General features: G+C 37.8%; 1 protein-coding gene across 1 annotated transcript in view; it reads left to right on the forward strand.

Annotated features, from left to right (window-relative positions):
• Positions 1 to 20,841, forward strand: part of LOC127640416 (synaptotagmin-9-like) — a 38,536-nt gene extending 17,695 nt beyond the window's left edge. The window contains exons 4-7 of the mRNA XM_052122966.1: positions 13,697 to 13,817; positions 14,043 to 14,214; positions 17,187 to 17,316; positions 18,993 to 20,841. Coding sequence (XP_051978926.1) covers positions 13,697 to 13,817; positions 14,043 to 14,214; positions 17,187 to 17,316; positions 18,993 to 19,064 — 495 coding nt within the window. The 3' untranslated portion in view covers positions 19,065 to 20,841. The remainder of the gene's footprint in view (positions 1 to 13,696; positions 13,818 to 14,042; positions 14,215 to 17,186; positions 17,317 to 18,992) is intronic.
• Positions 20,842 to 26,434: the final 5,593 nt, after the last annotated feature.

The following is a 26,434-nucleotide window of genomic DNA, read 5'->3' on the forward strand; positions in this document are numbered from 1 at the left end:
ATATTCTCAAGCCGGTTCTCGCTTCCTTTCCATTAATCCCTTTGTTTGGACCTGCTGGAGAACTATTGTCAGAACAGGGCCCTGACAGTCCATTTAAAATAAATAAATAAAATTATGATCTTCCAGATAAAAAGCCAGATTAAAAGAAACCAGACACACATTCACTCTGGGAAACACTGCAATAGAACTCACCCTACACTATGACTAACTCGGTCTAAAGAAACAGTGCTTCAGGGCAAATTTACCCAAATAGACATTCCCGTAACAATTTTGGTGTAAAATATTTGATAGTATTATTATGCCTATTTCTCTGTAATGTTTGGGGTCTACTCTGTTTGGTATATTACTCTAGATGGGACAAACACCCCATAGAATTCCTGCATGCAGAATTCTGTAGAAACATTCTAAGAGTTCAGAGAAGAACACCTACTATTGCATGCCGGGCCGAACTAGGCAGATACCCCCTAATTATACATATTGAAAAATAATCCCTCAAATTTTGGACACACCTAAATTCAAATTCCCCTAACACACTGCAACATGAAGCCCTTAATACACAAGAGTTTAAGTCTAAAACTGTCCCCTTTGTCAGCTGGCACTGAACCTCACAAACCCACTAACAACTAGCAAACACCAGTTTCAGACCAGCACTGCTGAAAAAACCCCAAATCAGAATAAACCAAATCATAAAAGAAAGCAACAAATGCATATCTGGACCATTGGATAATGTCTTGTCATTATCTGTTTTGTGTATTAATGCTTTGGCAATATTGTATGTAAACACCATCATGCTAATAAAGTACTTTAAAATAAAAAAAATTAATTGAGAGTGAGAGAGAGAGAGAGAGAGAGAGAGAGAGAGAGAGAGAGAGAGAGATGGAGAGTGTGCGATCACCTGTTGATGTTGCTGTAGTCTGTTAGTCAGCTTTCTGAAGATAATGTCATTTTGGTGAAATTCATCCTATTTTCGCAGTGGAAAAGTGGGGTATTCCTCCCCATTTCATGGTAGCTGGTGGAGTCATTCACTATAGAAACCGCAATCCCCTCTGCTACTTTGAACAGTATTTTCTCTCAAATGTGGAAACTCCGGTAAGAGGTAAGTGATTTGAGTTTGTTTAATTAATCAGTCTGTTGTGTCTCTCAGCTGTGATGAGCCTTAATGCTGAAATTTAAAGCTATTTCATAGCTTTAGTAGTAATACGAGCGATCACGGAGTGCTCTTGAATGTAAACACTGACTGACGCTGACTCACTGTTCTTGTGATGTCAAGAACACAATAACCGCTCATGTCTCAGGCCGCCATTTTAGCCGAGCATCAACTCCAGCTCATCTGGTGGAGCTGGAGTTGAACAAATTCTGGTGGCCATTTCTCTCTTCTGATGTTTCTACTTTCGTTAAGAACTGTTCAGTGTGTGCTCAGTCTAAGCCATCATGACAATTACCTGCCGGATTTCTCCAACCTCTGCCTGTTCCTCATCGTCCGTGGTCCCATCTGGGTGTGGATTTCTTTACTGACCTGTCGCCCTCTCAAGGTAACACAACTATCTGGTTTTCTAAAGCCTGCCACCTTGTTCCTTTCAGAAAGCTCCCTACAGCCCTGGAAACTGCTGAGGCTCTATTCCAGTACATGTTTTGTTTCTTTGGCCTTCTGGAGGACATTGTCTCTGATCGGGGGCCTCAATTCATCTCCCGGGTTTGGAAGGCTTTCTGTAACCTTCGTTCAAATCAATGTCAGTCTCACCTCACTCTATTATCCACAATCTAATAGGCAGGTAAAGTGACTGAATCAGGAGGTGGGTTGCTACTTGCGAACATACTTTAGCTACAACCAGTAGGATTGGAATCACTTTTTGCCATGGGCCGAATATGCCCAGAACTCTCTTGGAAAGCTCTCTGTGGGACTTAAAACTTTCCAGTGTGCATTATCAATGCTGTTTTTGCCTGCTCCTTTAATAAACAACACCGCATATTGATCTACCTGAGTCTTCCACTTCTGCATCATTACAACAGTGAAGTGTCTGAGTGCTGATAGTGTAAGATCATCAGTACTCATTGAACGTCTCTTGTCCAATCAGATTTGAGGACTGGAACTAACTGTTGTATATATTGTTATACAACTGTATATGTTGTTTTTATATATATATATATTAGACATGCCAGTCTATTGCATACTGTGGCAACTCAAAAACAAACACAAAGACAATGATAAGCTTCATTTAATGAACCAAACAGTTTTCAGCTGTGTTTCATTTAATTGCAAGTGATTTTCTTGTTCCAAATTAGCAATTTAGCATGATTACTCAAGGATAAGGTGTTGGAGTGATGGCTGCTGGAAATGGGGACTGTATAGATTTGATCAAAAATGACTTTTTCCAAATAGTTATCGTGCTGTTTTTTACATCAGTAAGTCATGACTATATTTTGTGATCAGTTGAATGCCAGTTTGGTGAATTAAAGTATCAATTTTCTTTCTGAAACCGCAAAATATGTACATTATTCCAAACTTTTTGGCTGCCAGTGTATATATATATATATATACACATATAAACTAGGGCTGTCAATCGATTAAAATCTTTAATCTAATTAATTACATGGTGTCTCGATTAATTAATCGCGATTAATCGTATTTAATCGCATATACAAATATTTCCTGATAAAGCCCCTCATATAACAATAATTCAATATATAATGATGAAATAATTATACATAGTTATATTTAAATATTTAAAAAATTATATATATATATATATAAATACAAATATTCAGATAATTAAAATGCTTTACATTCTTGTGGCAAAAGAGTTCATCATTGATAAGACAATACAAAAAGTGGCTTTAGAATACAATGTATTGTTTACTACCATATTATTGATCATAAGCCAATCATTGGAATCCAGTTCACAGCAATCCATTTCACAAGTGAATTTGTCAATCAGTTCGAGATTTATTATGAGGGCTTGTTTAAGGACCCGTCAATTTCAACAAGCGTCAGACATTCTTGTGTAGCTTTTCGGGTGCGTTACGTCATAAACATAAAACTTTTAGGTCACTGTGTCAAGTTAAATATAGTTTAATACTTAGAACACATCTTGAGATCCCTTAGTTTGCATTTGCGCTCCTTCAAGTGTTTTGAACGCAAGAATGTAACATATGTTTGCAAAATCAAAAGTAACAGTCAGTATCTGGTGTGGCCACCAGCTGCATTAAGTACTGCAGTGCATCACCCCAGACCATGACGAACCCTACACTTCCAAATAGATCCCGCTCCAGAGTACAGGCCTTGGTGTAACGTGCATTCCTTTGATTATAAACACGACTCGGACCATCAACCCTGGTGAGACAAAACTGCGACTTGTCAGCGAAGACCACTTTTTGCCAGTCCTGTCTGGTCCAGGGAATGTCTGGTAAGGGCCTGCCTTACAACAGGCCTACAAGCCCTCAGTCTAGCCTCTCTCAACCTATTGCGGACAGTCAGAGCACTGATGGAGGGATTGTGTGTTTCTGGTGTAATCATCCAGTACCTGTCCCACAGGTGTTATATTCGGATGTACCGATCCTGTGCAGGTGTTGTTACACGTGGTCTACCACTGCGATATGTATATATAATTGGTTTGGATTTGTTCACTGATTCGTTAAGATAACCATTTTTGTAAATCACATTCTTACACCAGTAGGTGGCAACAAATCAAGGTCGTTCATGTGTTTCATGAGTCATTAAACCATTGATAGAGCACAGAGACCGAAATAAGTCTAATTATACTTTATTCAAATCAGCGTGTCTACAAAGAGACTATCAAGTGTTTAATTATTATAAGCGTTTTCCCTGCAAATGACAACAAAACATATAATTTTGTGAACTGCTGTTGTGCATGACCATCAAGGAATATAGAGAAAAGACATTTACATTTACATTTATGCATTTGGCAGACGCTTTTATCCAAAGCGACTTACAGTGCACTTATTACAGGGACAATCCCCCTGGAACAACCTGGAGTTAAGTGCCTTGCTCAAGGGCACAATGGTGGTGACTGTGGGGTTTGAACCAGCGACCTTCTGATTAACAGCCCTGTGCTTTTGCCACTACACCACCACCACTTAGACATAGCCTAAACATAGCCTAAAAGTAATTCCAGGTTTACGTCCTGATGTCATTGTAATGTCATTAGCATTAGTAGATGGGGCGTATTCATTCAGTTGGTCAAACCAATGATATGCTCCTTCACAGCCCACACTCCATTGCTATTGGCTCCTTTTAGTCAGTCTTAAATGCAAGAAAAGCCACCAAAGTGCCTTGCGCTTCAAACAAGTGCAGTGTTGCGGTTGCAGCTGTTTAAAACACTTACGTGCTGATTGCAAAGTCACAGATTTTTAGGTGGGCTGAGATTAATTTAAGGGGGGCAGAAGCCCTCCTAAAAAGGGTCTGGAAGCGTAAATGCTCCATGATTTTTTTATTTTTTTGATGTGGTGGCCAGCCCTTGTGCTTGCTAATAGGCCCTTAAACAAATAAAGCAAATGGGGGGTATTATACAAAATAACACTAGATAGACTCTCTCAGATTCATAGCCAACCTCTTCGCAACTGCACTGTAATTTCATTGACAGTGCGGAAGTGACCATAATTTACAGCTGACTTGATTTAAGTGCTTATGAGAGCAGAGGCGTCTGTTATCCTAGAGTCTACAGATGGAGGGCCGTAATTGAATTAGCCTGGGAGGAATTGGTTTCACAATGTCCAGCCCTTAATGTCTCTTCTACACAAAAAAGGTGTTGTTATTATTTGTGCCTAATTAAAAAATAAATAAATAAACCGCGCCCCTCCCACCATGCCCTACCCACCCTGACACGTCCCTAAGAGTAGGACTCGTAGGATATCGGAAATTATATATAACTGAATGTGCCATATCGAATTTGTGGAATGGAGCTGCCACAGAGGGCAAATAAATAATGAATGAACAGTGAATATTTATTTTCCTCGCACAAAGCTTTATTGAAAGACTTAAAATATACTGCACGAGTTGTATGGACTACTTTTATGGTGCTTTTTTGTCCTGTTGGAAATGCAGGCTTCATTGTATTTTTTGCCTCTGTGCAAGGCATTCGTCATTATAATGAAGCAACCAGGATTTGGCTTGATGAGTAGAATCCAATTTAGGCTTTAATCTGCAACAAGAGTCAACTTCTCTTACCTCTCAGTTAATGATGTCAGTGCTTTGTACAGATGAGGCACAGGCATCAAGAGGACACTTTCCCTTTCTCTCTTACCTAGATGCTAATTATTATGTGCAAGAAACAACAAACAAAAACTGCCTTCATTACATCAAGACCTGAGATGATAAAATGTATTTATCTCTCTGAATACTTTAGGTTTGATGGGGATTCTGTACTTGCCACAATATTTGTGCTTTTGGAAATAAAGACTGACCTCTGGTAATTTTGCATGGTGGTAAATGGTTTTCTGGCTGACATTTTCAGATGGTCCCTTACCACACCCTCCACAGTTTTAGCACATTTTAGCACAATGTGTGGACTTTTCAGACAGTCCCTTACCAACCATAGGCAAAATGTCCAATGAATATCAAGGCTAAATTAACAATATTGACGCCATCATACCACATTCAGTATGGGGCATATCGTGTTCCATGTTGATTCCAGACAGAACACATCATTTAGTTTTTAAATACAGGAAGATACCAGATTTTACAGGACGATCCCTTATTTTACAGGATGGGGAACAACCCTAGTCGCAAGTGAGTCTAAGTGTTCTGGGTCTGTGAGACAGAATAACTGTGGCCAGTTGCAGCCCTTCCAATCTCATTCCTGTTGAGCATTAATGAACACAGCTCCCAGCATGGCTGACAGTACAGAACGCAGTGCTGTAACCTGGCCAGATAATAAGCCTATCTCTGCTGCCTTCCTCCATGACCTTTCTGCTCAGCCGTAATATAAGGAACTTCTCACTGTGCGAGAAGCCCAAAAACTCTGAACTGCTCTGGATGATCTTAAGATGATCTATCTTAACAGGCCCTCAGAGCTCCTGAAAAAGCCCGCAATCACAGATGATTAGATTTGTCAAGAAGCTTTAGAAGCTCATTGAGGTGTGCTGACCAGTCATGCAGATCATGTAAATCAAGAGTTCAAGAAGGGAAGACAGCCCATGACCAGCATGCAAAAGAAAGTTTCACTTACACTTCATGGCCAAAAATTATATGGGCACCTCCTTCTTAATTAACAGGTTTGGCAATAAATTTCATTTCAGTGAAAACAAATTGTACTGCTGCAGCATACGATGACATTTGAGAGAATTGTGCGCTTCCATCTTGGTGGCTACAATTTGAAATGATTCATATTTTGTTTCATCATGAAAATGCCCCTGTGCACAAGACAAGGACTTTAATGAAATGGTATACGAAATCTAGTGCGGAAGACCTTGACCAGTCTGAACAAAGCCAAGAACTAAACCCCTTTGAACACCTTTGGGATGAGTTGTAACACCGACTGTGAGTAAGGCCCCATTCCAATTCATGCCAGAACTGTTTAGATGGGGATCAGGTCTGGGCTTTTGTGGAGGCCAGTGAAGTTCTCCCACACACAACACTTGGCAACCCATTTCTTTTTTAAGTGTTGTGCACAGAGGTATTGCCATGCTGGAACCCAAAAGGCCCTCCCCAAACTGTTGCAACAAAATGGGAAGCACACAGTCTAGAATGCCATTGCATGGATTAGCATCAACATTTGTTTGCACCAAAATTACAGGAATAGCCAAACCTGTTAATTATAAAGGTGGAGTCCATATAGTGTACTTTAGTGTGTAAAAGTAAATAGTTTATAATGTCCACTATTAGGCCTCCAACACTCATGCAACTTTGACATCATTCTCTCATATCCTTGGGGGAAAGATCTGAGATGCTAAGTAATGATAAGGGTTCTTACATGCTTTCAGCAGTGCTACACGCCCATCTAATCCCAGTGCAGAGCGTGTCCATTAACATAGATCAGTTAATAATTGACAGCACATGAAATTTCTGGCAGCTGTGGGATCCGGAAATGCCTGGCTGCCACGTGCATTATAAGCCCATTTGGGTTCTGTGCACACTTTGATTTATTACTAATGCATGGTCATCTTCCTCTATTTCATCCTGTTGTGTCATTGCATTAATGTGCCTGGAAGAACCAGAAAGCTGCATGTATGCATACCAGTGGATCAGTTATCTAATGGTAACCCAGGAACTAGACAGTCAACAAGATCACATCAGCTATATTACCTTTATGAATGAGGGCAATAGACTTAACTCCAGTTTGCTCCAAGGAATATGTAATGTACAGTACTGTAGACTATGTTCCAAAACATAGTGAGCTGCCTACATAGGCAGCCTTTTAAGTCATCAAATGTGCTATCCCAACCTGAAGGCTGTTTCAAAATGATTGTAAAGCCTTGTAAATGCTGGATTACACAACATGACTTTTAATAACTGAACTAGGTCTCATACATTTACAGACTAGACAAATACTGGTTATCACAAACCAGTATTTGAGTTGATCTGATCTGGTCATAAACCCCCTCTAAAACACGCACCTTCCTGTTTTAGGAGTCGGATGACATGGATAAGGAACAATGGAAACTGGCTGCAGTTACTCTGTTACATAGAATCATATTCGGAGGCTAAGAAAACAGAGTCGATACCATCATACACTACACTGTCTTCTCAGACTCTGACTTCTCTGAAATCTGCAGAAAAATGCAGACTAGCACCAACTTGACCCAACTGAAAATTGGGGCTAATATCACAGCTAAAGTTGTATAGTTTAATTCAGGCTTTACAAGGCCATCTTTTGGCCCAATTTGAAGGCACCATTGTATGTATTGTTAATGGAGAAATCAATGTCAGTGCTTTGTGAGAAGCTCAATGAAAAACTCCATCCAAGATGTATGGTGGAAGAAGTGAGAAAAATGTTGATTACAAATATAATTAGTTCAAAATCAAACCGTTTCAATAAACATAGTTAAACCTAAAAAAACTGACATTTTATCCAATATTTTGTGGGCTATGTTAGAATTTTTAGCTTACAAACATGCTAATGACAAATCAATTTGTAAAAGTCAATTCTCCTGAACACTTCGCATAAGATTCTGTTTTTGTTTGATGCACTGAGTTGCTGCGTATTCACATCTGACACTTATTAAGTTCTGTTTCAATTAGGATGCTACTTAAGAAGGTATCTGGGTCATTCTTACAATTTGGCTTTGAAACCTTTGAAATATAAAACGTAATTTTACAAGTATCTTTATGTTTAATCATTAAAGGGACATTTTAAAGATTGTATTAATGATACTGGTCAAGCTAAATGAAAAGAAAAAATTCCATCCAGTTAAATGGGCAGGGTCAGGGTGGAACATAACAGGTGGACATTAATTGGATAAATTAGCCATTACATGGTCTGTGAATGATATCTAGCAAACATATTTGGAAACATATATTGATGATTTTATTTCTGTTTCTATTTCTGAAATTTTTAAATTACATTAATTTTCCATTTATTTTCCCATATAGGGATGGACATGCTATTCTTGACCACATATGACTAACATCACAAAATAAAGGAACAAATAATTAAAACTAAATAGTAACAAACTTCAAATAACTCAAAATAATTTTGCTGAATGGCAGATGACCACCTCCAGTATGTGTGATGTCATTTCATAACATTTATCTTTAATTAAAGGCCACAGAGTGGACAATAAATCAGGATACACACCCCCAAAAAAAACTACACTATCACCACAAATGAATAAATCAAGCGTAGTGTTAGTTAGGCAGGTCACATGAGACAAGGTCACAATCAGCTGACGCTGAGCTGAACATGGCTTCTACCAATACAATTCAGAGCAGTTCTATTTAAGTCCTCCTATTCATTTCTTGCTGCCTTTCCATTGCATGGATGCACACTGCACTTAACACCCTTCTACATCCCCAGCTCCACCTCTTGTATGGTAGCTTTGCTTTTAGTTTTTCTTTAAATCGCTCTTATGTTCTGCACTTTTGGAATTTTTTGCTGTGTTACTGTGCCTTGTTATTGATTTATCAACTTGATATACAGTATTTGAAGTTCTTTAAGTGTCTGTTTAATCTATTATGCAATGTTTACCTGTCCATTTAATCTATTATGCAAATTAAGTATTATAGAACAGCTGGATAATTTCTGTGACTCCTGGGGGGTTTTATTTGCTGCACTCCTTGCTCTGGCAGCATGGATGGGCAGCAGGGGCTTAGATTCCTAATCAAATAAGCAAGTACACCCCCATATACATTTGATGGAAGTGATCATGACTGAAATGTTATTGAGAGAATGTAATACTAAACTCTTAAAGGAATAGTTCACCCAAAATATTCAATTATTTTATAATTTACTCACCATTCCAGATGTGTGTGACTTTCTTTCTTCAGCTGAAAACAAACAAAGATTGGTAGAAGGATATCTCAGCTCTGTAGTTCCACACAATGCAAAGGAATGGTGGCCAAAACACTGAATCTCCAAAAATCACATAAATCAGCATAAATGTAATCTGTATTACTCCAGTGGCTAAATCCACATCTTCTAAGGCGTATAATAGGTGTGGGTGAGAAAGAGATCAATATTTAAAGGGGTCATTGTATGCCCTTTTAAAAAGTGTTTATTGTGTGGGTCTACTACAATAGGTATTTATGCTTTTTTTTGTTTTTTTAAACACATTATTTTTCACATATTATACATTTCTGCATTTCCTCACTTCCAGTCTTTCTGAAACGCTTCTGTTTCGTTCTGGTTTCTATGAAGCCCCTCCTTCCGAAAATAGCAATGTGCTCTGATTGGTCGGGTGGGCCAGTTTGTTGTGAGTGGTCGACCACTTAGAGGGTGTGTCCGATATGTCAAGCCCTTTTCCATCACGAGATTCAGCTTCTCAGGTGTAAACATTAACAATGTCATCAAGTTTGCCTTATGAATTCGAGCCTGAGTCAGATCATGAGAATGCAGATTAACAAGCATAATTTATTCCTATAAATCTCCACTTTTACTTTAATTTCTACATTCTTCTTTTGTTTTTTGGCAATTCACATTCTTAGTGCAGATTGCCACCTACTGGTCAGGGCTGGTCAAAGGTGGAGACATGAGCAAATGACTTAAACACTTGCAATATTTTAACATTAATTAAAGTATTTAAAACTTCACTTTTAGGCCAACAGCAGTGTGTGATATTGAAAATTTGCTTATTTATTGGCAAAAGCCAAACCTATTAATATTGTAATTGGGTGAAAATAAACAACATAAATACCACAACTTGTACTGGGGAATTAAAACTGAACTGCCAATGTCGCAGTAAACAGGAAGGCAGCTCAATGTGTGTTGCTTTTTATATTGTTCTTCATTAAACAACAGTATAAATGTGTGGTGTCCATGTGATATAATCACCATTAAATTGATGGCTTAAGTTTTTGGCTCCCATTATAGGCTCATTATGATAAAATGTAGAATATGGCTTGCATTTTTAGTTTGCCTATTCTGTATGAGCATCGCTAATTAAAAAAGAAAAAATTTGTGACTATTTTCAGAAGTGATAATTAGACAGAAGGTTTCACCTTGAACGTAAAAAGTGGAAAGCAAAGTGCAAGAACAGGATTCCCTTGAGGTGAAACACTTGTCTGAACACACATCTATTCCCATACGTCTTTTAGCATTATATTCTTTTCAAGTCCTTACTGAATGTCAAAGCCCATTTCAGTGCTTTATATTTCTTAAAGAGGCAGAATTGTATAGCATTTTAGTTTTCCTTGCCGTCCACAACTGTATGTATTCAAGGTTTCTTGCACTTGCACACAATATATATACTTATTTTATATTATTCCAAAAGTTTGGAATAATGTACAGATTTTGCTCTTTCTGAAGGCAATTGGTACTTTAATTCACCAAAGTGGCATTCAACATCACAAAGTATAGTCAGGACATTACTGTTGTGGAAAAACAGCACCATCACTATTTGAAAAAAAGTCATTTTTGATCAAATCTAGACAGGTCCCATTTCCAGCAGCCATCACTCCAACACCTTATCCTTGAGTAATCATGCTAAATTGTTAATTTGGTACTATAAAATCACTTGCCATTATATCAAACACAGTTTAAAGCTATTTAGTTAATTAAATTAAGCTTAACATTGTCTTTGTGTTTGTTTTTGAGTTGCCACAGTATGTAATAGACTGGCATGTCTTAGGGTCAATATTAGGTCAAAAATGGCAAAAAAGAAACAGCTTTCTCTAGAAACCTGTCCGTCAATTGTTGTTTTGAGGAATGGAGGCTATACAATGCGTGAAATTGCCAAAACAACTGAAGACTTCATACAAAGGTGTACACTACTTTCTTCAAAGACAAAGGACAACTGGCTCAAACAAGGACAGAAAGAGATGTGAAAGGCCAGATGTTCAACTAAGCAAGAGGATAAGTACATCAGAGTCTCTAGTTTGAGAAATAGACACCTCACATGTCCTCAGCTGACAGCTTCATTGAATTCTACCCGCTCAACACCAGTTTCATGTACAACAGTAAAGAGAAGACTCAGGGTGCAGGCCTTATGGGAAGAATTGCAAAGAAAAAGCTACTTTTGATAGAAAAAAAAGGTTAGAGTGGGCAAACACAGACATTGGACAACAGATAATTGGAAAAGAGTGTTATGGATCTTAACCCCTTTGAGCTTTTGTGTGAACATCAATAGCAACTGCTACAGGAAGTGTGGTGAAATGTCACCTGAGTGTCTGGACAAACTGACAGCTAGAATGCAAAGGATCTGCAAAGCTGTCATTGCTGCACATGGAGGATTTTTTATAATTATTATTGTAATAGTCATTTTTCATATTATTAATGTCCTGACTAGACTTTGTGATCAGATGAATGCCACTTTGATGAATAAAAGTACCAATTTCTTTCCATAAGAGCAAAATCTGTTACATTATTCCAAACTTTTGTCCGACAGTGATGTTTAAGCAATATTACACAAGCAAGAGTGTGATGTGGCCCTAGAACAGCTCTGTACTGATTTGAGCCATATAGCACAATCGAGAGTGTGATATTGCTTATATACAGGGCCGTAGCTAATGATGTGAAAGGTGGTTACGATTCTAGAGGCCCACAACAAATGTTAAACTTTTTAATGAAAGTGACCCAGACGAAAATACAGTCAGGAGGCCCACAATTCCTTGCTACGGCCCTGCTTATATACAACAGCTACATGAACAAGTAAATTGAAAATAATTAGGAAAAACTGAGTACGTTCACAAAAAACACATTTGTGCATGCAACTACTTTATTACACAATGGATCAGAATGTGCAATTGCTGGTTCAAACCAAGTGATGCATCCAAGCCTCTTAAAACATCACTTCAGAACTACTAGTAACACAGCTTGGGCTGTTTCTAACATGTTATTGGAGAAACAAGGATAGAGAGAGAGATGGAGTGTGTGCAATCACCTGTTGATGATGCTGTAGTCTGTTAGTCAGCTTTCTGAAGATAATGTCATTTTGGAGAAATGCCTCCCATTTTGTCCCCTCCAATGTGGAAACTCTGGTTAGAGGTAAGTACCTTGAGTTTGTGTAATTAATCAGTCTGTTGTGTCATCTTTGATGAGCCTTAATACTGAAGTTGTTAGTAGTTTAAAGCCATTTAAAGCTATTTCCTAGCTTTAGTAGTGTAGTAGTAATAATAGCAATCATGGAGTGCTGTCGAATATAAACACAGACTGACGCTGACTCAATTCGTGTCACCGGCTCATATTACACAAAAAATTTGTCTTTTACCTCCACCTTATCGCTAAAATGTATAATGTTCAAAATGAAATGCAAAGAGACAGATTGCTCTTAACACATCTGCACTGCTCTTACACTTTAGTTTAGAAAAGCACTAACACACTGTGATACACACAGTGAAGCATTCGAGCGCTGATGGTGTAAGAGACCTGCAACAGACGTCATGGTTACCACAAAGCACCCCACTTTTAACAATAGTAATACTGTAGTTTCCATTTAGTAACCTTGATTTTACTGTAGTATAGTAACCATGACAGTAACATGTTAATTTTGTAGTTTTCTATGATTTTACTACAAATATCATGTTTAAATTATGGTTACTGAACTATACCAAAACACCTAAGACCCTATATAATATATAAATACAGTATATAATAACGTTTTATACTGTATATATATATATATAGAGAGAGAGAGAGAGAAAGAAATCTTTAAGATTTCTATATGTAAATGACCGAATTTATGATTGACTTTTAAATGTGTAATTTCTGTGCCACTAGAGTGTCACCAAATGGAGTTTAAAAAATACTGACTGTTTTCAAACAGCCCCCATCTGCCTGTCTCTGAATATTAAGCTAGGAGAGGATTTTTATTATCATTATTATTATTGTTGTTATTATTATTATTACACACTTTAAATTACTAGAAGCAGCTGTAATGCCCAAAAAAGCAATTTGGTAAATGGTCATATCCAAGTGAATGATTGTTCATAAAATTCACCACACTGCCATGGAATGAAGAAATGAATACACATTTCTCATGACCAGAAATTCAAAGAAGCTTTGGTAAATGTTATTTAATGCACTGAATTAACTATTAAAATATGTCATTTGAAAGTATCTTGTTTCTGTTTGGCTGTGTGTTTTAGGATAATGTGGATCTGGGCGATCTGATGTTTTCTCTTTGTTATTTGCCAACTGCTGGGCGACTGACCATAACGATAATTAAAGCCAGAAATCTTAAAGCCATGGACATCACAGGAGCGTCTGGTAGGCTCCTCACCACCTTCACCTCGAAATGACTTACTGTCCCTGCAATAATGATTTTTTTGCAACATCATGGGATGTTAAAATATAGGGCCCACCCTGGGCTCGGTAAAAGAACATTGATTTCATCGACTAAACACTTGAGAAAATGGCAGGGGATTTTTAATGTACACAAGTAGTGCTAAGCCTCTATTTTAGTAATTTTCTGTTTTTGTTTTCTCATTTAAGATCCTTACGTAAAGGTCTCTCTAATGTGTGATGGTCGGAGACTGAAGAAAAGGAAAACATCAACAAAACGGAACACGCTCAATCCAGTCTACAACGAAGCCATCGTTTTCGATGTTCCGCCTGAGAACATTGACCAAATTAGTCTTTTAATAGCAGTAATGGACTATGACCGGTAAGATCCTGTTCCTTATTATCATTATTGGGGAGTATCTAACTAAAAGGCATTACTTAGCTCTTTAACGTTGTGCTAAACTGTTTTCAGAATACTCTAGCTTTACCAATAACAAGCTACTTATTCTAAACGAGTAGTGGTATAGCGTGACAAAATGCTACATTGCTATTTTTGTCACATTTACAGCAAAGCGAGCTGAGGAAATAATCAAACACACTCTCCAAGAATGTCTCCAAATCTATTTTTTAATGACTTGTTTATTAATATTGTACCAGACGAATACTGCTCAGATATGTTATATAATTCCATAGTTACAGTGTGTAATAAAAATATATATTAATCTACGGTGGCCGAGAGAGCTCAACGTGCCTCAACCTAAAGAAGACGCATGCAAATAGAAAAAAACGCATGCAAATAAAAAAACACCCGCAAATTAAGAAAACATCTTCATCAGTTTCACAACACACGTGTGCTCGAAATATTCACAACACAACAAAATACAGAAAGCAGCTGCAAAAGCTCACAACACAACCAAATACAGAAGCAGCTGCAAAAGTTCACAACACAACCAAATACAGAAGCAGCTGCAAGTAACACAGACCACAACGGAAATGTTTCCGGGGAACCAAATAAGTGACTGAACCCGGCTGGGACGTGCTTACAGCAAAGAACTGATATTGACAAGAAGTGAAAGCCTATATTTTTTTTTTTATAAATAAACTATAATATTAAAATAATATTGGAATATATTGTATATAGAAATAATATTATAATATTATATTGGAATATTATACTTTTTTATAGTTCTTCTACTCTTTGCTTACAGCTCAAAATTCTACTTTATTAATTTTTTATGACATACAACTTGTATACAATATACAAAATGTATTAACAATATGTTCAATGTCATCAGAAATGATAAAAGAACAATGAGCTGAAAGCTAAAATAAATAAAAAAGATAGAGAAGAAGAACATGAAGGAAAGATATTAATCTTTACATCAGTTACACCAGAGCCATTCTCTCCATGGCTCTGAGTTACACTATACAAATTGTTTCATGTTATGTTTAAATTTTCATAAAGAAAAGTTTCATAAGAAGGTGTAGGTAATGTAGGGTCCAATGTTTTAAAGTTGAGACACTGACACACAGCTATATAACGGATATATAAAACGCATATTTTAACAGTTTTTTTGTAAAGTAAAAATACATTTATTTGCAACCGTTATGTTAACAGCATTATATTTCTGTCCTCAGAACAGCTATTCAGCTGATGGACAACGTGCTGCGTTGTCATGGGAACATCCCAGGTGAAAATAATTACGTTGGAAGTTGTCTTTCATTGCTCCCTTCATCAAGTGCGTTCCAAACGGCTACATAAATGGCACATTAGTGCCATGCTCACTCCAAAGTCCCACTTGAAGAGCTCTGCCGTCTGCCCTTCGAAGGGAGTAGGGCATAGGGATGCTCACGTGCAATAAGCACGTCCCAGCCGGGTTCGTCACTTATTTGGTTCCCCGAAACATTTCCGTTGTGGTCTGTGTTACTTGCAGCGCGTTTCTGTATTTGGTTGTGTTGTGAGCTTTTGCAGCGCGTTTCTGTATTTTGTTGTGTTGTGAGTATTTGGAGCACACGTGTGTTGTGAAACTGATGAAGATGATTTCTTAATTTGCGAGTGTTTTTTCTATTTGCATGCGTTTTTTTCTATTTGCATGCGTCTTCTTTAGGTTGCAGCACGTTGAGCTCTGTCGGCCACCGTATTAATCCCTTAAATAGCTTAAATGAAGTCAGCTAGAAATTTTATTTGGTAGCTTGGCTGCATTTGAACTACTTTATATCAGTTGTTCCCAACTGGTTTGCTATAGGACTCAGGTTTTACATTGGACATCAAGTGGCAAAATTGTTTTTAATGCAAAAGTAAACAAAATTGTCCTTAAAATCACACATAGAAGTGTATTACCGAATAACCTACTACCTATGAACTGCATAGGCCCAACTATTAACAAAATTATTAACTTGACATTCGAATTAGAAAATCTAAATTATACATGCGTAAACAACAGAGGAGTGATGTACCAGTCTAACATGGCACAAACACTGGGAAAATTATTGTATTAGAATAAGCGATATTACCAAGTAACAGACGAATTTGTGCAAGATGGCGTAGTTTGACTGGGCACGTTGACATCAAAAAGTTTTTCCTTCTCCCTTTTAAAAGTTGATGAGACTTTTTTTTATGCAATCCTAACTATGCATGATTATGGTTAGTTGCATTATATTATTTACATTTAGCATTGTTTTTCCCTGCTGTCGTGATCCTATCAGAACAGACCTGTAACCCATACATGGTTCTGACCCACCAGTTGAGAACAACTAGTTTCAAAGTAGCTTTCCAAAACACTGCTTGTACATCTGTCAGTTTTACTGCCATGCAGGAGCTAATCCAAATGTATATATCACAGTGTGGTGGGAGCTGAGTGCTGCGTGTCAAATATGAACGGAAAAAGAATCTAATTTAAAAGAAATATGCTTTTAATTTTTGCCAAGCACAGTGTTCAGAGACTATACAATTTTATTCTTAGTGCTGGTGGGTGATCTGAGGAACAGCATGAGCTGCTGTATATTCCCAATGCAGCAAGGGATTCATATCAGATTTAGATCACTGTCCTGTTTGTGAAGCATGAACTGCAGCATTTCAGTGTCTTACCAGCGCAGGAAAAACAATGAACAGACATCCAAATGTATGGCGACAGAGATATCTACTGTAGCATACTGATGTGGTGAGGAGTAAATGATTTATGAACAAATTGTGCAAAATCATTATGTTGTCTTTGCTGAAGGACAGCACTTTAAAGTGCCTATAAACTTACATGGCTCTGGAAAGAGACATTGTTTTGGGGCCATTATGGTAAAACTGTCACATTTTTTGTATTTTTAAGGATTTTGTGGATCTGTTCCTCTTCTTATTCACAGTGTCGGTCACAATGAGGTTATTGGTGTGTGTCATGTGGGGTATAGAGCTCAGAGATTGGGACGTGACCACTGGAATGAGATGCTCACATACCCACGCAAACCCATCGCCCACTGGCACCCAATTGTAGAGGTAATGTTGAGCTTATTTGAACATCAACAACAGAAAGTGTTTGGAGAGTAAAATTCAGTGACAACCTTGTATTAATTATGTTGCTGATGTTTTGAAGTTTTCTTGAGGTAATCAATAAAGTAAATATATGAATGAAGTTCAAGAAAATTCGATTTTTCATGACCTGAACATTAAAACGTGATTTAATAAAGCAGTTCAAAAGTTATTCAAGTCAACTCAAACCAACCAAATTTTTGGTATTTCAGGTGATATTTTGTCAGAGTCTGAAAAAAGCCCTACCTAAAGTCAAGTATGATGGGTTATTTGTGTTCACCTCAGCCCTCAGTGAGGAAGTACATCAGGGCTATTTTAGGAGAGTTTTTTCCTTTTTTTCCGAAGTATTTTCACACATTACTGCTCTAAAATCTTGTTTGCAAATCTATGACCTCTTAAGACCACAGACTACACATCTTCAATAATTCACAATCCCTGTCCTGCTCAACCATGTTATGCTCCCTGAGCCACCATAATATTAAACACAAAGAGCTTTATTGCCACAGTAAAGTGAAAACCTCTCATAGCCTCAGCTCAACTCGTAGAAGCAAATCACATTTCAATCCAGGGAATCAACATAATATAAGGCAAATGATAGACAATTTATAGAAATTTCAGGTTAAGTACAGTGTTTTCTGCACTTCAAGCAGGTGGATTGGATTGCAATGTTTGCAGGTATGGCACAATAACCATTGATTCAAAGGAAAAAGCGAGACTGCAAACATTCAGGCACTGAGAGAACTATTGTTAAAATACAATGAAAGTGCTCGCATCATAATGACATTGCGGCTCCTCAGCCCTGCAGTGTCAGGAAATAAGATTTAGCCTTTTCTCATGGCATGTGATTTGGCTGAGCTTTAAATGTGAAGTGTGCAATTTCTGCACAACCAACATAACCAAAAGGATTGTCAAAAATAAAAGGTGTGTCCCAAATCACACACTTCTGCACCATTCTACACCATTTTGTAGAGAGTGGAATGCTTACATTGAAAATGCAACAAAAAGAATTGTACTGGGTACCCAGATGATATACTTCTTCAACTAAAAGCAGAGTGTGGTGTGTTGGAAACTTAATGGTTGTGGCTTGCACTATGTAGCAGAAGGGGCAGAGTTTCAGGACTTAAAAAAACAATTGTGATTAATGGTGAATGTGGCAACTAGCAAAACTATTTTGAAGACAGCACCTTACAAATGTGAGATGAATACTTTACCAACACCCCATGCTGTGTAAATATATGTACATTATTTTATACATGAGTGTTGAACTTGGCTAAAGCGCTAATGCTAGCACTAGCAGTAACACATCACATGTATTTGAAACATCACTTTCATCAGCTGAAAACAAACAGCAATTGCTTCTGTGTAGTAAAAAGGTGTAAGTGTTCCATTTAGGACAGTACTACATTTTGAAAATTCATACACTACATGGCTGAGAGCATAGTGTACATTACAAGTGTATAGCGCATCATTTGGGACACAGCTAATGACTCTCTTTGTCCGAATTTGCATGGTATGCCAAAATAAATACTTTAAAATATAAAAACTGCCCAACGTGTTGACATTATAGTGTTTAAATAGTGATTCTTTCCATCTGATCCCAATTTCAGTTTTTCTCAGTTAACCCTAATGTTTCTCTCTGGCAGTGGGTTGCCCAAAGCACGACTGGTGGTAGTCAAGGATCCTGTAACTCCCTGAGGACACCTCCTTCCCCATAATGGATGTTGTGGAGTTTCAGCCATGGAGAAACCGGCATGGTCCAATTCAAAACATTAATGAAAAGGAGAGAAAGCAAGACAAATATCTTGGTTTTGTTAAAGGTCACTTTAAATGTGTGCACACACTCAATGCAGTAAACACCCAGGAGTCTTTAGATATAAGATTATCTGGATAGAACAAGAGTGTCAAGTCTACTGCATGTAAAGTGACCGTGTGTGAGCAGTATTTAGTTTTTACAGTAAATGAGTCTTGAAAAATCTTCTGCCATTGTTATAAACCTTAGTTGAGAAGCAAGTATTTTTGACATTGTCATGTTTTATGTATAAGTGTAACAAATTGTAATAACACACTAATAATGTTTGAGGTGTAGTGCATGGGGTCTATTTTGTGGAATTTTATTGTAAACTCTTACCGTATTAAAACACACAAGAAATGCATTAGCAAGACTTGGTTCATGATGTTGTCAAAAGAAATTGTGAAAGCAAATTTATGTCTATACCAAGCCAAAAATTCAAAAACAAATATTTAGATTTCATTACTAAAGGAACAGAGCTACAAAGATGAGGTTAAAGCTCTTACCGTAATTTTTCAACTGATTTCCCCCTCTTGCCCTTTCTCTTTATAGATGGCATGTCAGCAATGTCATCAACCACACATAACTGATACTCTTCTATTCTGAAATCAGTCGAGGGTAAAATATCCTATATAGAGGTCCCTGACAAAAGGGAAAAAAATGCAATCTGCAAGAATAGATGATTGATGGCTCTTTAATCAATGTCCTGCTGCACTCGGGCTTCCTGATGTGTGGGTTCACGGCAGTGTGAGGGGTTGAAACTTTTAAAATTATATTTGTCATACTGTGCTTTTTACCGGAGTCAGCAGGCGAGGGCTGATGATAGAAAAGATGCTCCTGCCAGTAGGCAGGTGGAGATCACAATTACTGACAGCTGGTAGTGCAAGCTGATTGCAGAACCCACACTCAAGATGAGGAAGATTCAAGCATCAAGAGAAAAGAGGAAAGTTATAACATCCAATCAGGAAAGTTATAGTTCTGATATTGCATTGCCTCAATCCAAAATTGTACGTTGCACACCTTATGTTATTCATTTTCAATACAATCTATATTTTTACATGTTCTGAAGAAACTGTGAGTGATGCTTGCCCGCAGGGTCACGTGTCCCCTCAGATTTTCGAACCAAGTTGATTTTGACCACAAGTTCAGAAATTAAATGGATCTTTAGTAATTATTGTAAGTTGCATGATAATTGTTGGAGTTTTATTGTGCAAATATTTGTATCTGTTCCATTTATTGTTTTTTTTTTTTAACTCTCATTTATCTCTTGTTCTGATGTATTTATTCAAAGATATTGTGTTGAAGAAGTGAGTAATGAGGGTTAATTTTATTTAAAATAATGGTTTGTTCCAATTTGCAAAAGTGGGAAAATGTTTGAATTTAAGCCAGCTGCACTAGGGGGACAAACAAGTTGGACATTGAGTGTTTGAGCACATGGACAAGGCTATGCTAACACTGCTTGAGTGCAAAGAAACTCCAGCCTCCATAGTTAAGGGAGGGGAGCTGGTACTGTTTTAGTACCTAAACAGGTTTAGCTTTTAGACTGGTTTTTTTTAATGTAACCTTGGTTTTATGTTAAATTTTAAACACATATTTTGCACCTCTGATGGAATAAACATCTTTTTGGAATGCAATTCCTTCTCTCTGGTGTGATTCTCCTTGTGACTGCCTTGGTTCCTATCACACATGGTGGCAGCACTGGGATCCAGGCCCGGGAGGACACAGCGGCTGATTGGGCTTATGCTAGTGAGAGTGCACCGACTGGCAGGAGCCAGAGCAGCAACGGGAAGGAGTCAAGTGATCCAAAGCGTAGAGGTGCGATACATTATGGTTGACGAGTGTTTGGAGCACATGAGTCAAGTTTGCTAACACTGCTTGAGTGCAACAAAACTCTGGCCTCTATAGTTTAGGGAGGGGAGTGGGTAGTGTTGTAGTACCTAAAACAGGTCTAGATTTTAGACTGTGTTTTTAAAAAACAATGTATATATATATATAAATAACTTTGTTTTTTTGATTGCTTTATTTGCACATTTTACACCTCCAATAAATAAAAAAAAATGTGGAACACCATTTCTTGTTATTCTCTTGTGACTGTCTTGGTCCCTATCACACAAGTAAGTGTTACCGCAAGTGTAATTGCGGTAATGGTGAGCGTTTCCAAAATCTCAATTTTTGATGGAGGAAAATGAAGTTTCAGTGTGGATCAGTGGTTTAAACGTAGCAAATTCAATGCATTTTCAAATGAAATTCTGTCATCATCGACCCACTCTCATGTCGCCTGAAACTCATCTGATTGTTTTTTCCATTGAACACAAAATGCCAAAGCTGCTCTTTTCCATACACAAAAAATGCATGAATGCCAGCTTCTGTAGCAAATATTACTTGGTTTATATATATATATATATATATAAAAAAATTTATATTTAGATCAGTATTTGAACCCAGGTCCTCTTGTACATTAAACCAAAATTTTACCATCAGACTTGCATGTACTATTCTTATACATAATTGTTAAAAAAAATGTTGGTCTGGTCTTACCTCAATTAGGGCACCAAGTGAGGCAGGATTGCCATTGGTACCCCCTCAAACATAGGTTAAAGATGCCCCTGCTGACCTGCAAAACTAAACTTGTCCCTTGTTCCCATTTAAAAAGCAAAAAAAAAAAGTGGGTTAGGGTTTAGGGTTAGGTAGGGTTAGGTTAGGGTTAGGGTTGGTGTTGGTTAGGGTTAGGTATGGTTAGATAATAGTAAGGCACTTAAATTGGAAGTAAATGGGGCCAGTCCATAAATGCTCAAATATACATTGTTTTAAAAGTACAACCACACAGATAAGGTTAGTAAGTGATGTTATCACACTGCAATCCTGTAAATCTGTATGTTTACATTTTGTGCATATACTTTTGTAGTGTATATTTGAACATATATTAACTTGCCCTGTTCACTTCCATTGCAAGTGACTTACAGTCACTTGTTTTATACAGTATATACACCGATCAGCCACAACATTTACACCACCGTCCAAAACAGGTGTTCGACTAATTCAGTAAATTGACCACATTTAGAACTTCTTTCGCAGCTAGATCCGTCAGTGTTTACCTAGTGCTGTAAATACAAACCTGAAATTTTATGACGCCAAGATGTGCTAATGGCTCACATTACTAATCATGAAGCTGACACTCTGGGGTAGAGGAACTGTTAAGAGTGAAGAGGAAAGTGTTTCCAGTAACTGCTGTGTTCTGTGGGCCCCACTGCTTCCTAATTACTGCCAGCATTATGAATTATTTAACAGTGCAATCTCTGTGATGTGCAAAACTGAGCCAAACTCTGCGCTCTCAGATCCTTCCATGTGGCTGATCTGTCACCAAACGGTGGTGCCCTTTAGTAGCGCAGGCATCATGGGAATTATGGTCCTGTCCAGGGCTGTCTCACATCTCAGTTTACCTTTTCTGTTTATTCTCGCTTTTCATCTTAAGTCTTAAAATCGAATTATGCTCATTTAAGTTGCTGATAATGGGGCTCTAATCAGACTTTACTTTTGTCAATGTTATCAGGTTGACATAGTGTTAATGAAGAAGCCTTAATGGCTTTACTGAGATGGATCTGAATGTTTTCAGTCTCCATGAAATGCTTGTTTAGTTAAATTTTGTGGCCTTGAATAGTGAAAACCCTTAGAAAAGTACTGTGGTGTGGCCAGATGGTACATTGATGGTACTGTATGTGTAATATTACCAGGCCATGGTATTTATGGTACTCCAAGGACCTTCAACATGTCAAAAGACAAAGCTTCTACCTTGAGACCATGTCCAAGTTCTGATGTACCAGCAGCGAGATATCCATTAGCATTCCCATTCATCTCAATGCCAGTTCTTTGGATGGCCTGAAAGTACACAAACTGGATGTTACCTTTTTTTAGTGAACACCCAGAAAATGTTCTAGAGATTAAACAACACTGTTAATTCATCAATAGCGCACCTTTGGTGAGACAATGTCACTTAATAGTCAAACGTTTTTAATTTCCCTATTCTTAGCATCTGTTGCTGATATGTAAATCAGTTAAATTAGTATATGATAAACCAATGAACTATTCAGAACAATATTGAGTGGGTGAGAAACATTCATATTTTCTGATTGTTCCCCACCTACACACCTGCTCAAAGACAATTTGGGGAGTCATTCTATATTTGCTTTCATCTGCAATTGGTTGCATTCACAGCAGTTACATAACACTATGCTTGGTAAGTGTTTTTGTGCAGCAACATCTAGGTCCTGCAACAGAGGCATATCCATTAAAAGCATAGTCCACCCAAACATTTTAATTCTTTCATTATTTACTCACCTTTACGTCATTCCAAACCTCCATTACTTTCCTTCTTGCATGGCACACAAAAGGAGATATTTTGCAGAATGTACTGGTCACTGATTACAATAAGACTTGTCTTCTGTAGCCATATGAGAGCTTTATATGGAAAAGGCTTAAATTTAATCTTGACTTCTTTTCTAGCTCTCCTTGGTGTATTCATGAGAGCTCTTGAGAGAAGTAGTGATGTCTGACTCATGAACGAACTGTTTGTTTGAGTCTGATATTTTCAAATAATCTGTAGATCTACTCACAAAACTGGTTTGAATGATTTGTTCAAATTGGATTGATCCAGCTCTCGAATTAAACTCACCGATCCGGTCGTATTGGTTAGCATGCTACTGGCGGGGAAGATTATCAGGGGAAAATTATTTAAAGTTTGGCCTGTAAAATGTTATCTGCTTTCATGTGTCTTGCTGATCATATGTTCACAGCAAAAGCCTGTAAGCTCAGGTAATTTATTCTTGATATGGCCACTAACAAAGGTCTCGTCCAATTAAGCTAGATGCGATATGGCAGCGTATGATTTTCAGTTCTAACATGTTCATACTAAATCATTTGTTAAAGGGATAGTTCACCCAAAAATTACAATTCTGTCATTATTTACTTGCCCTTATGTCATTCCAAACCTATGCTGTATTTTATATATTTTTTGTCTCATAACCAAATCATAAGGTCAAACCTGCTCCATACAGTAGTGCAATATTTGATTTGAGAGCTGCGTCAGAGATAAACATTATCAGTGAATAATGACTTAATTTCAGTTTACAAAGCTGTTGTATGACACTACTTTTATGACACTTTTTTTCTTTCTTTCTTTTTAATTTTTGGAGCTTGAGAGCCCTTGGTCACCATGAACTGTCGTTGAATGGCAAGAAATAAGTAAAAAAAAATTCCACAAATGTAATTGTGTGTTCCACAGAAAACAAATATGCAGATGCTATTTGCACCCTAATGCAAATAATGGCATATGCTATTTACACCCCGTTGCAAATAGTGGCAGATATTATTTGGTATAGAGGCAGCCAGCTGGTACGTGCTGTGCAGTATGTGAACCTCACTTCCCTGGCCTCAATAGCAGCATTAGCGACTGACGCTAGAGGCTGTAGCCTTTAGTCTCCTCACTATCGTGCAAACCACCCATGACGCCAGTTTGAATACCGTTCGGAGCGGGTCGAGCAAGACCAGATACAGTGGTGCCGTGACCCGGATGGGAGTGAGGTTTAGGGGGTGAGTGTAGCGTTAGCCTGCTGGCACATGCTTTGCAGTGTGTAAACCTCACTCCACTGGCCTAAAGAGGAGCACTAGTGACTGACACTAGAGGCTGGAGCCTTTAGCCTTCTCGTTAGGGTGCCTGCCTCCCATGCCGGTTAGAAACCCATTCGTAGCGGGTCAAGCAGGACCGGCATCACTGCAGTGTGTTTTTTGTGTTTATTTAGAATCCCTGAGACACACTACATTAAACCTAACTTTAACATTACCTTAGAAAAAAATAACCGCCAGTAACAGTAAACATGGTATTTTTTTGTAAATTTACTGTAACCGCAAAGTTAGCCCTGGTTACTATACTACCACATTACTGTAGGGCTGGACTGGGAAGAGATATCGCTGTCCTTTTCTACATATTGCAGGGCACCAAACAAGTTAGAACCGCTACTGGCCGCAGGAAATCAGTTTTCCCATTCAGGCATCAGTGACATCAGGTGCATTTTAATGTGGTCCACTGGAAATTTTATTTATGGTTCATTTATCCTTAGAAAAACCTTCTTGCAAGCACTGTGAGTACTGAGTATTATATTTTTATCCATGACTACTAGCACATTTTGATGCAAATTAAAGCCTTGGCATTAGAAACCATGATATCAAGCCTTTAACTACTGACCTGTGGCATCTCTCAATTTTATCTTCATCATGAGCATCAGAAGCTATATCTCTAGTTCAGAGGTGAATTGCAGCCCACATGGCATTCCAGCCTTAAATGTAAGCCAATTAAGGTGAGTAGTGCTGCATAGCCTATGTTTACATGTCTGTGATTTACAACCCAGGGGAATTCCATAAAAAATAGGGTTTCGCAGTAAGCTCACATCATTTAGTTGATAAAACCCTGCGAACGATTAATCATCTCTCCAGCTTAATTGTCAAGGGATTCCATGCTTTCACAGATGCCCAATAATGGTTTGTTATTAGCAACTAAGCACACAATTCATACACAGAATAATTAAGGCCTCATCCTTTAGCTATATTAGTGTCCAAACAATATGATGGTATGATCACTCTATTACACACACGCGCGCACATTAATGCAAACAGCAAAACCGCTGACAATCTGCTTCTCCTGTTTTATGTAAACAGTGGTATGTAGCATTAACATTTCCTACTAATTATTTTATGATATTTGATATAGGAACTTTAGATGGTTTGTGAATTATATACATGGGTTGTGATGTATGACTTTTAAAGGAAAGGGTGAAGGCTGGCTCAGGATGGACTGAGAAAATATCTCCAGGAGAACATAAGCTTAAATTAAATCATTTGCCAGGTGCAATCTCTAAACCAGCCATGGGCCGTGCATTTTAAGTCCAGGCCTTCAACACAAAACACAGTTTCACAATGAATACATTACGTGGCAAACTAGTACCAATTGAATACCAATTGACATTTTAAAAACACGGCCACGCACGAAAGCCAGAACTTGAAACGACACTTAATGCTCAAGCAAGCCTAATTTTAACTGCAGCATGACCGTTTTGTGAAATGAACGTCTCCTGAAACAGACATTCAAAAATCATACATTTTCATATGAATCTACCAAGGAGGTCTATAATGTAACGATGCTGCTGGTGGCAATGATGAAGATATTGACGATGGAGTGACGGACCCAAGTGCAGTTTATTAAACAAAATGTGAAATCCAAACAACCGTAAATCAACACGTGAAACA

This window comes from Xyrauchen texanus, chromosome 49 (genome assembly GCF_025860055.1).
Source record: "Xyrauchen texanus isolate HMW12.3.18 chromosome 49, RBS_HiC_50CHRs, whole genome shotgun sequence".
NCBI classification, from domain to species: domain Eukaryota; kingdom Metazoa; phylum Chordata; class Actinopteri; order Cypriniformes; family Catostomidae; genus Xyrauchen; species Xyrauchen texanus.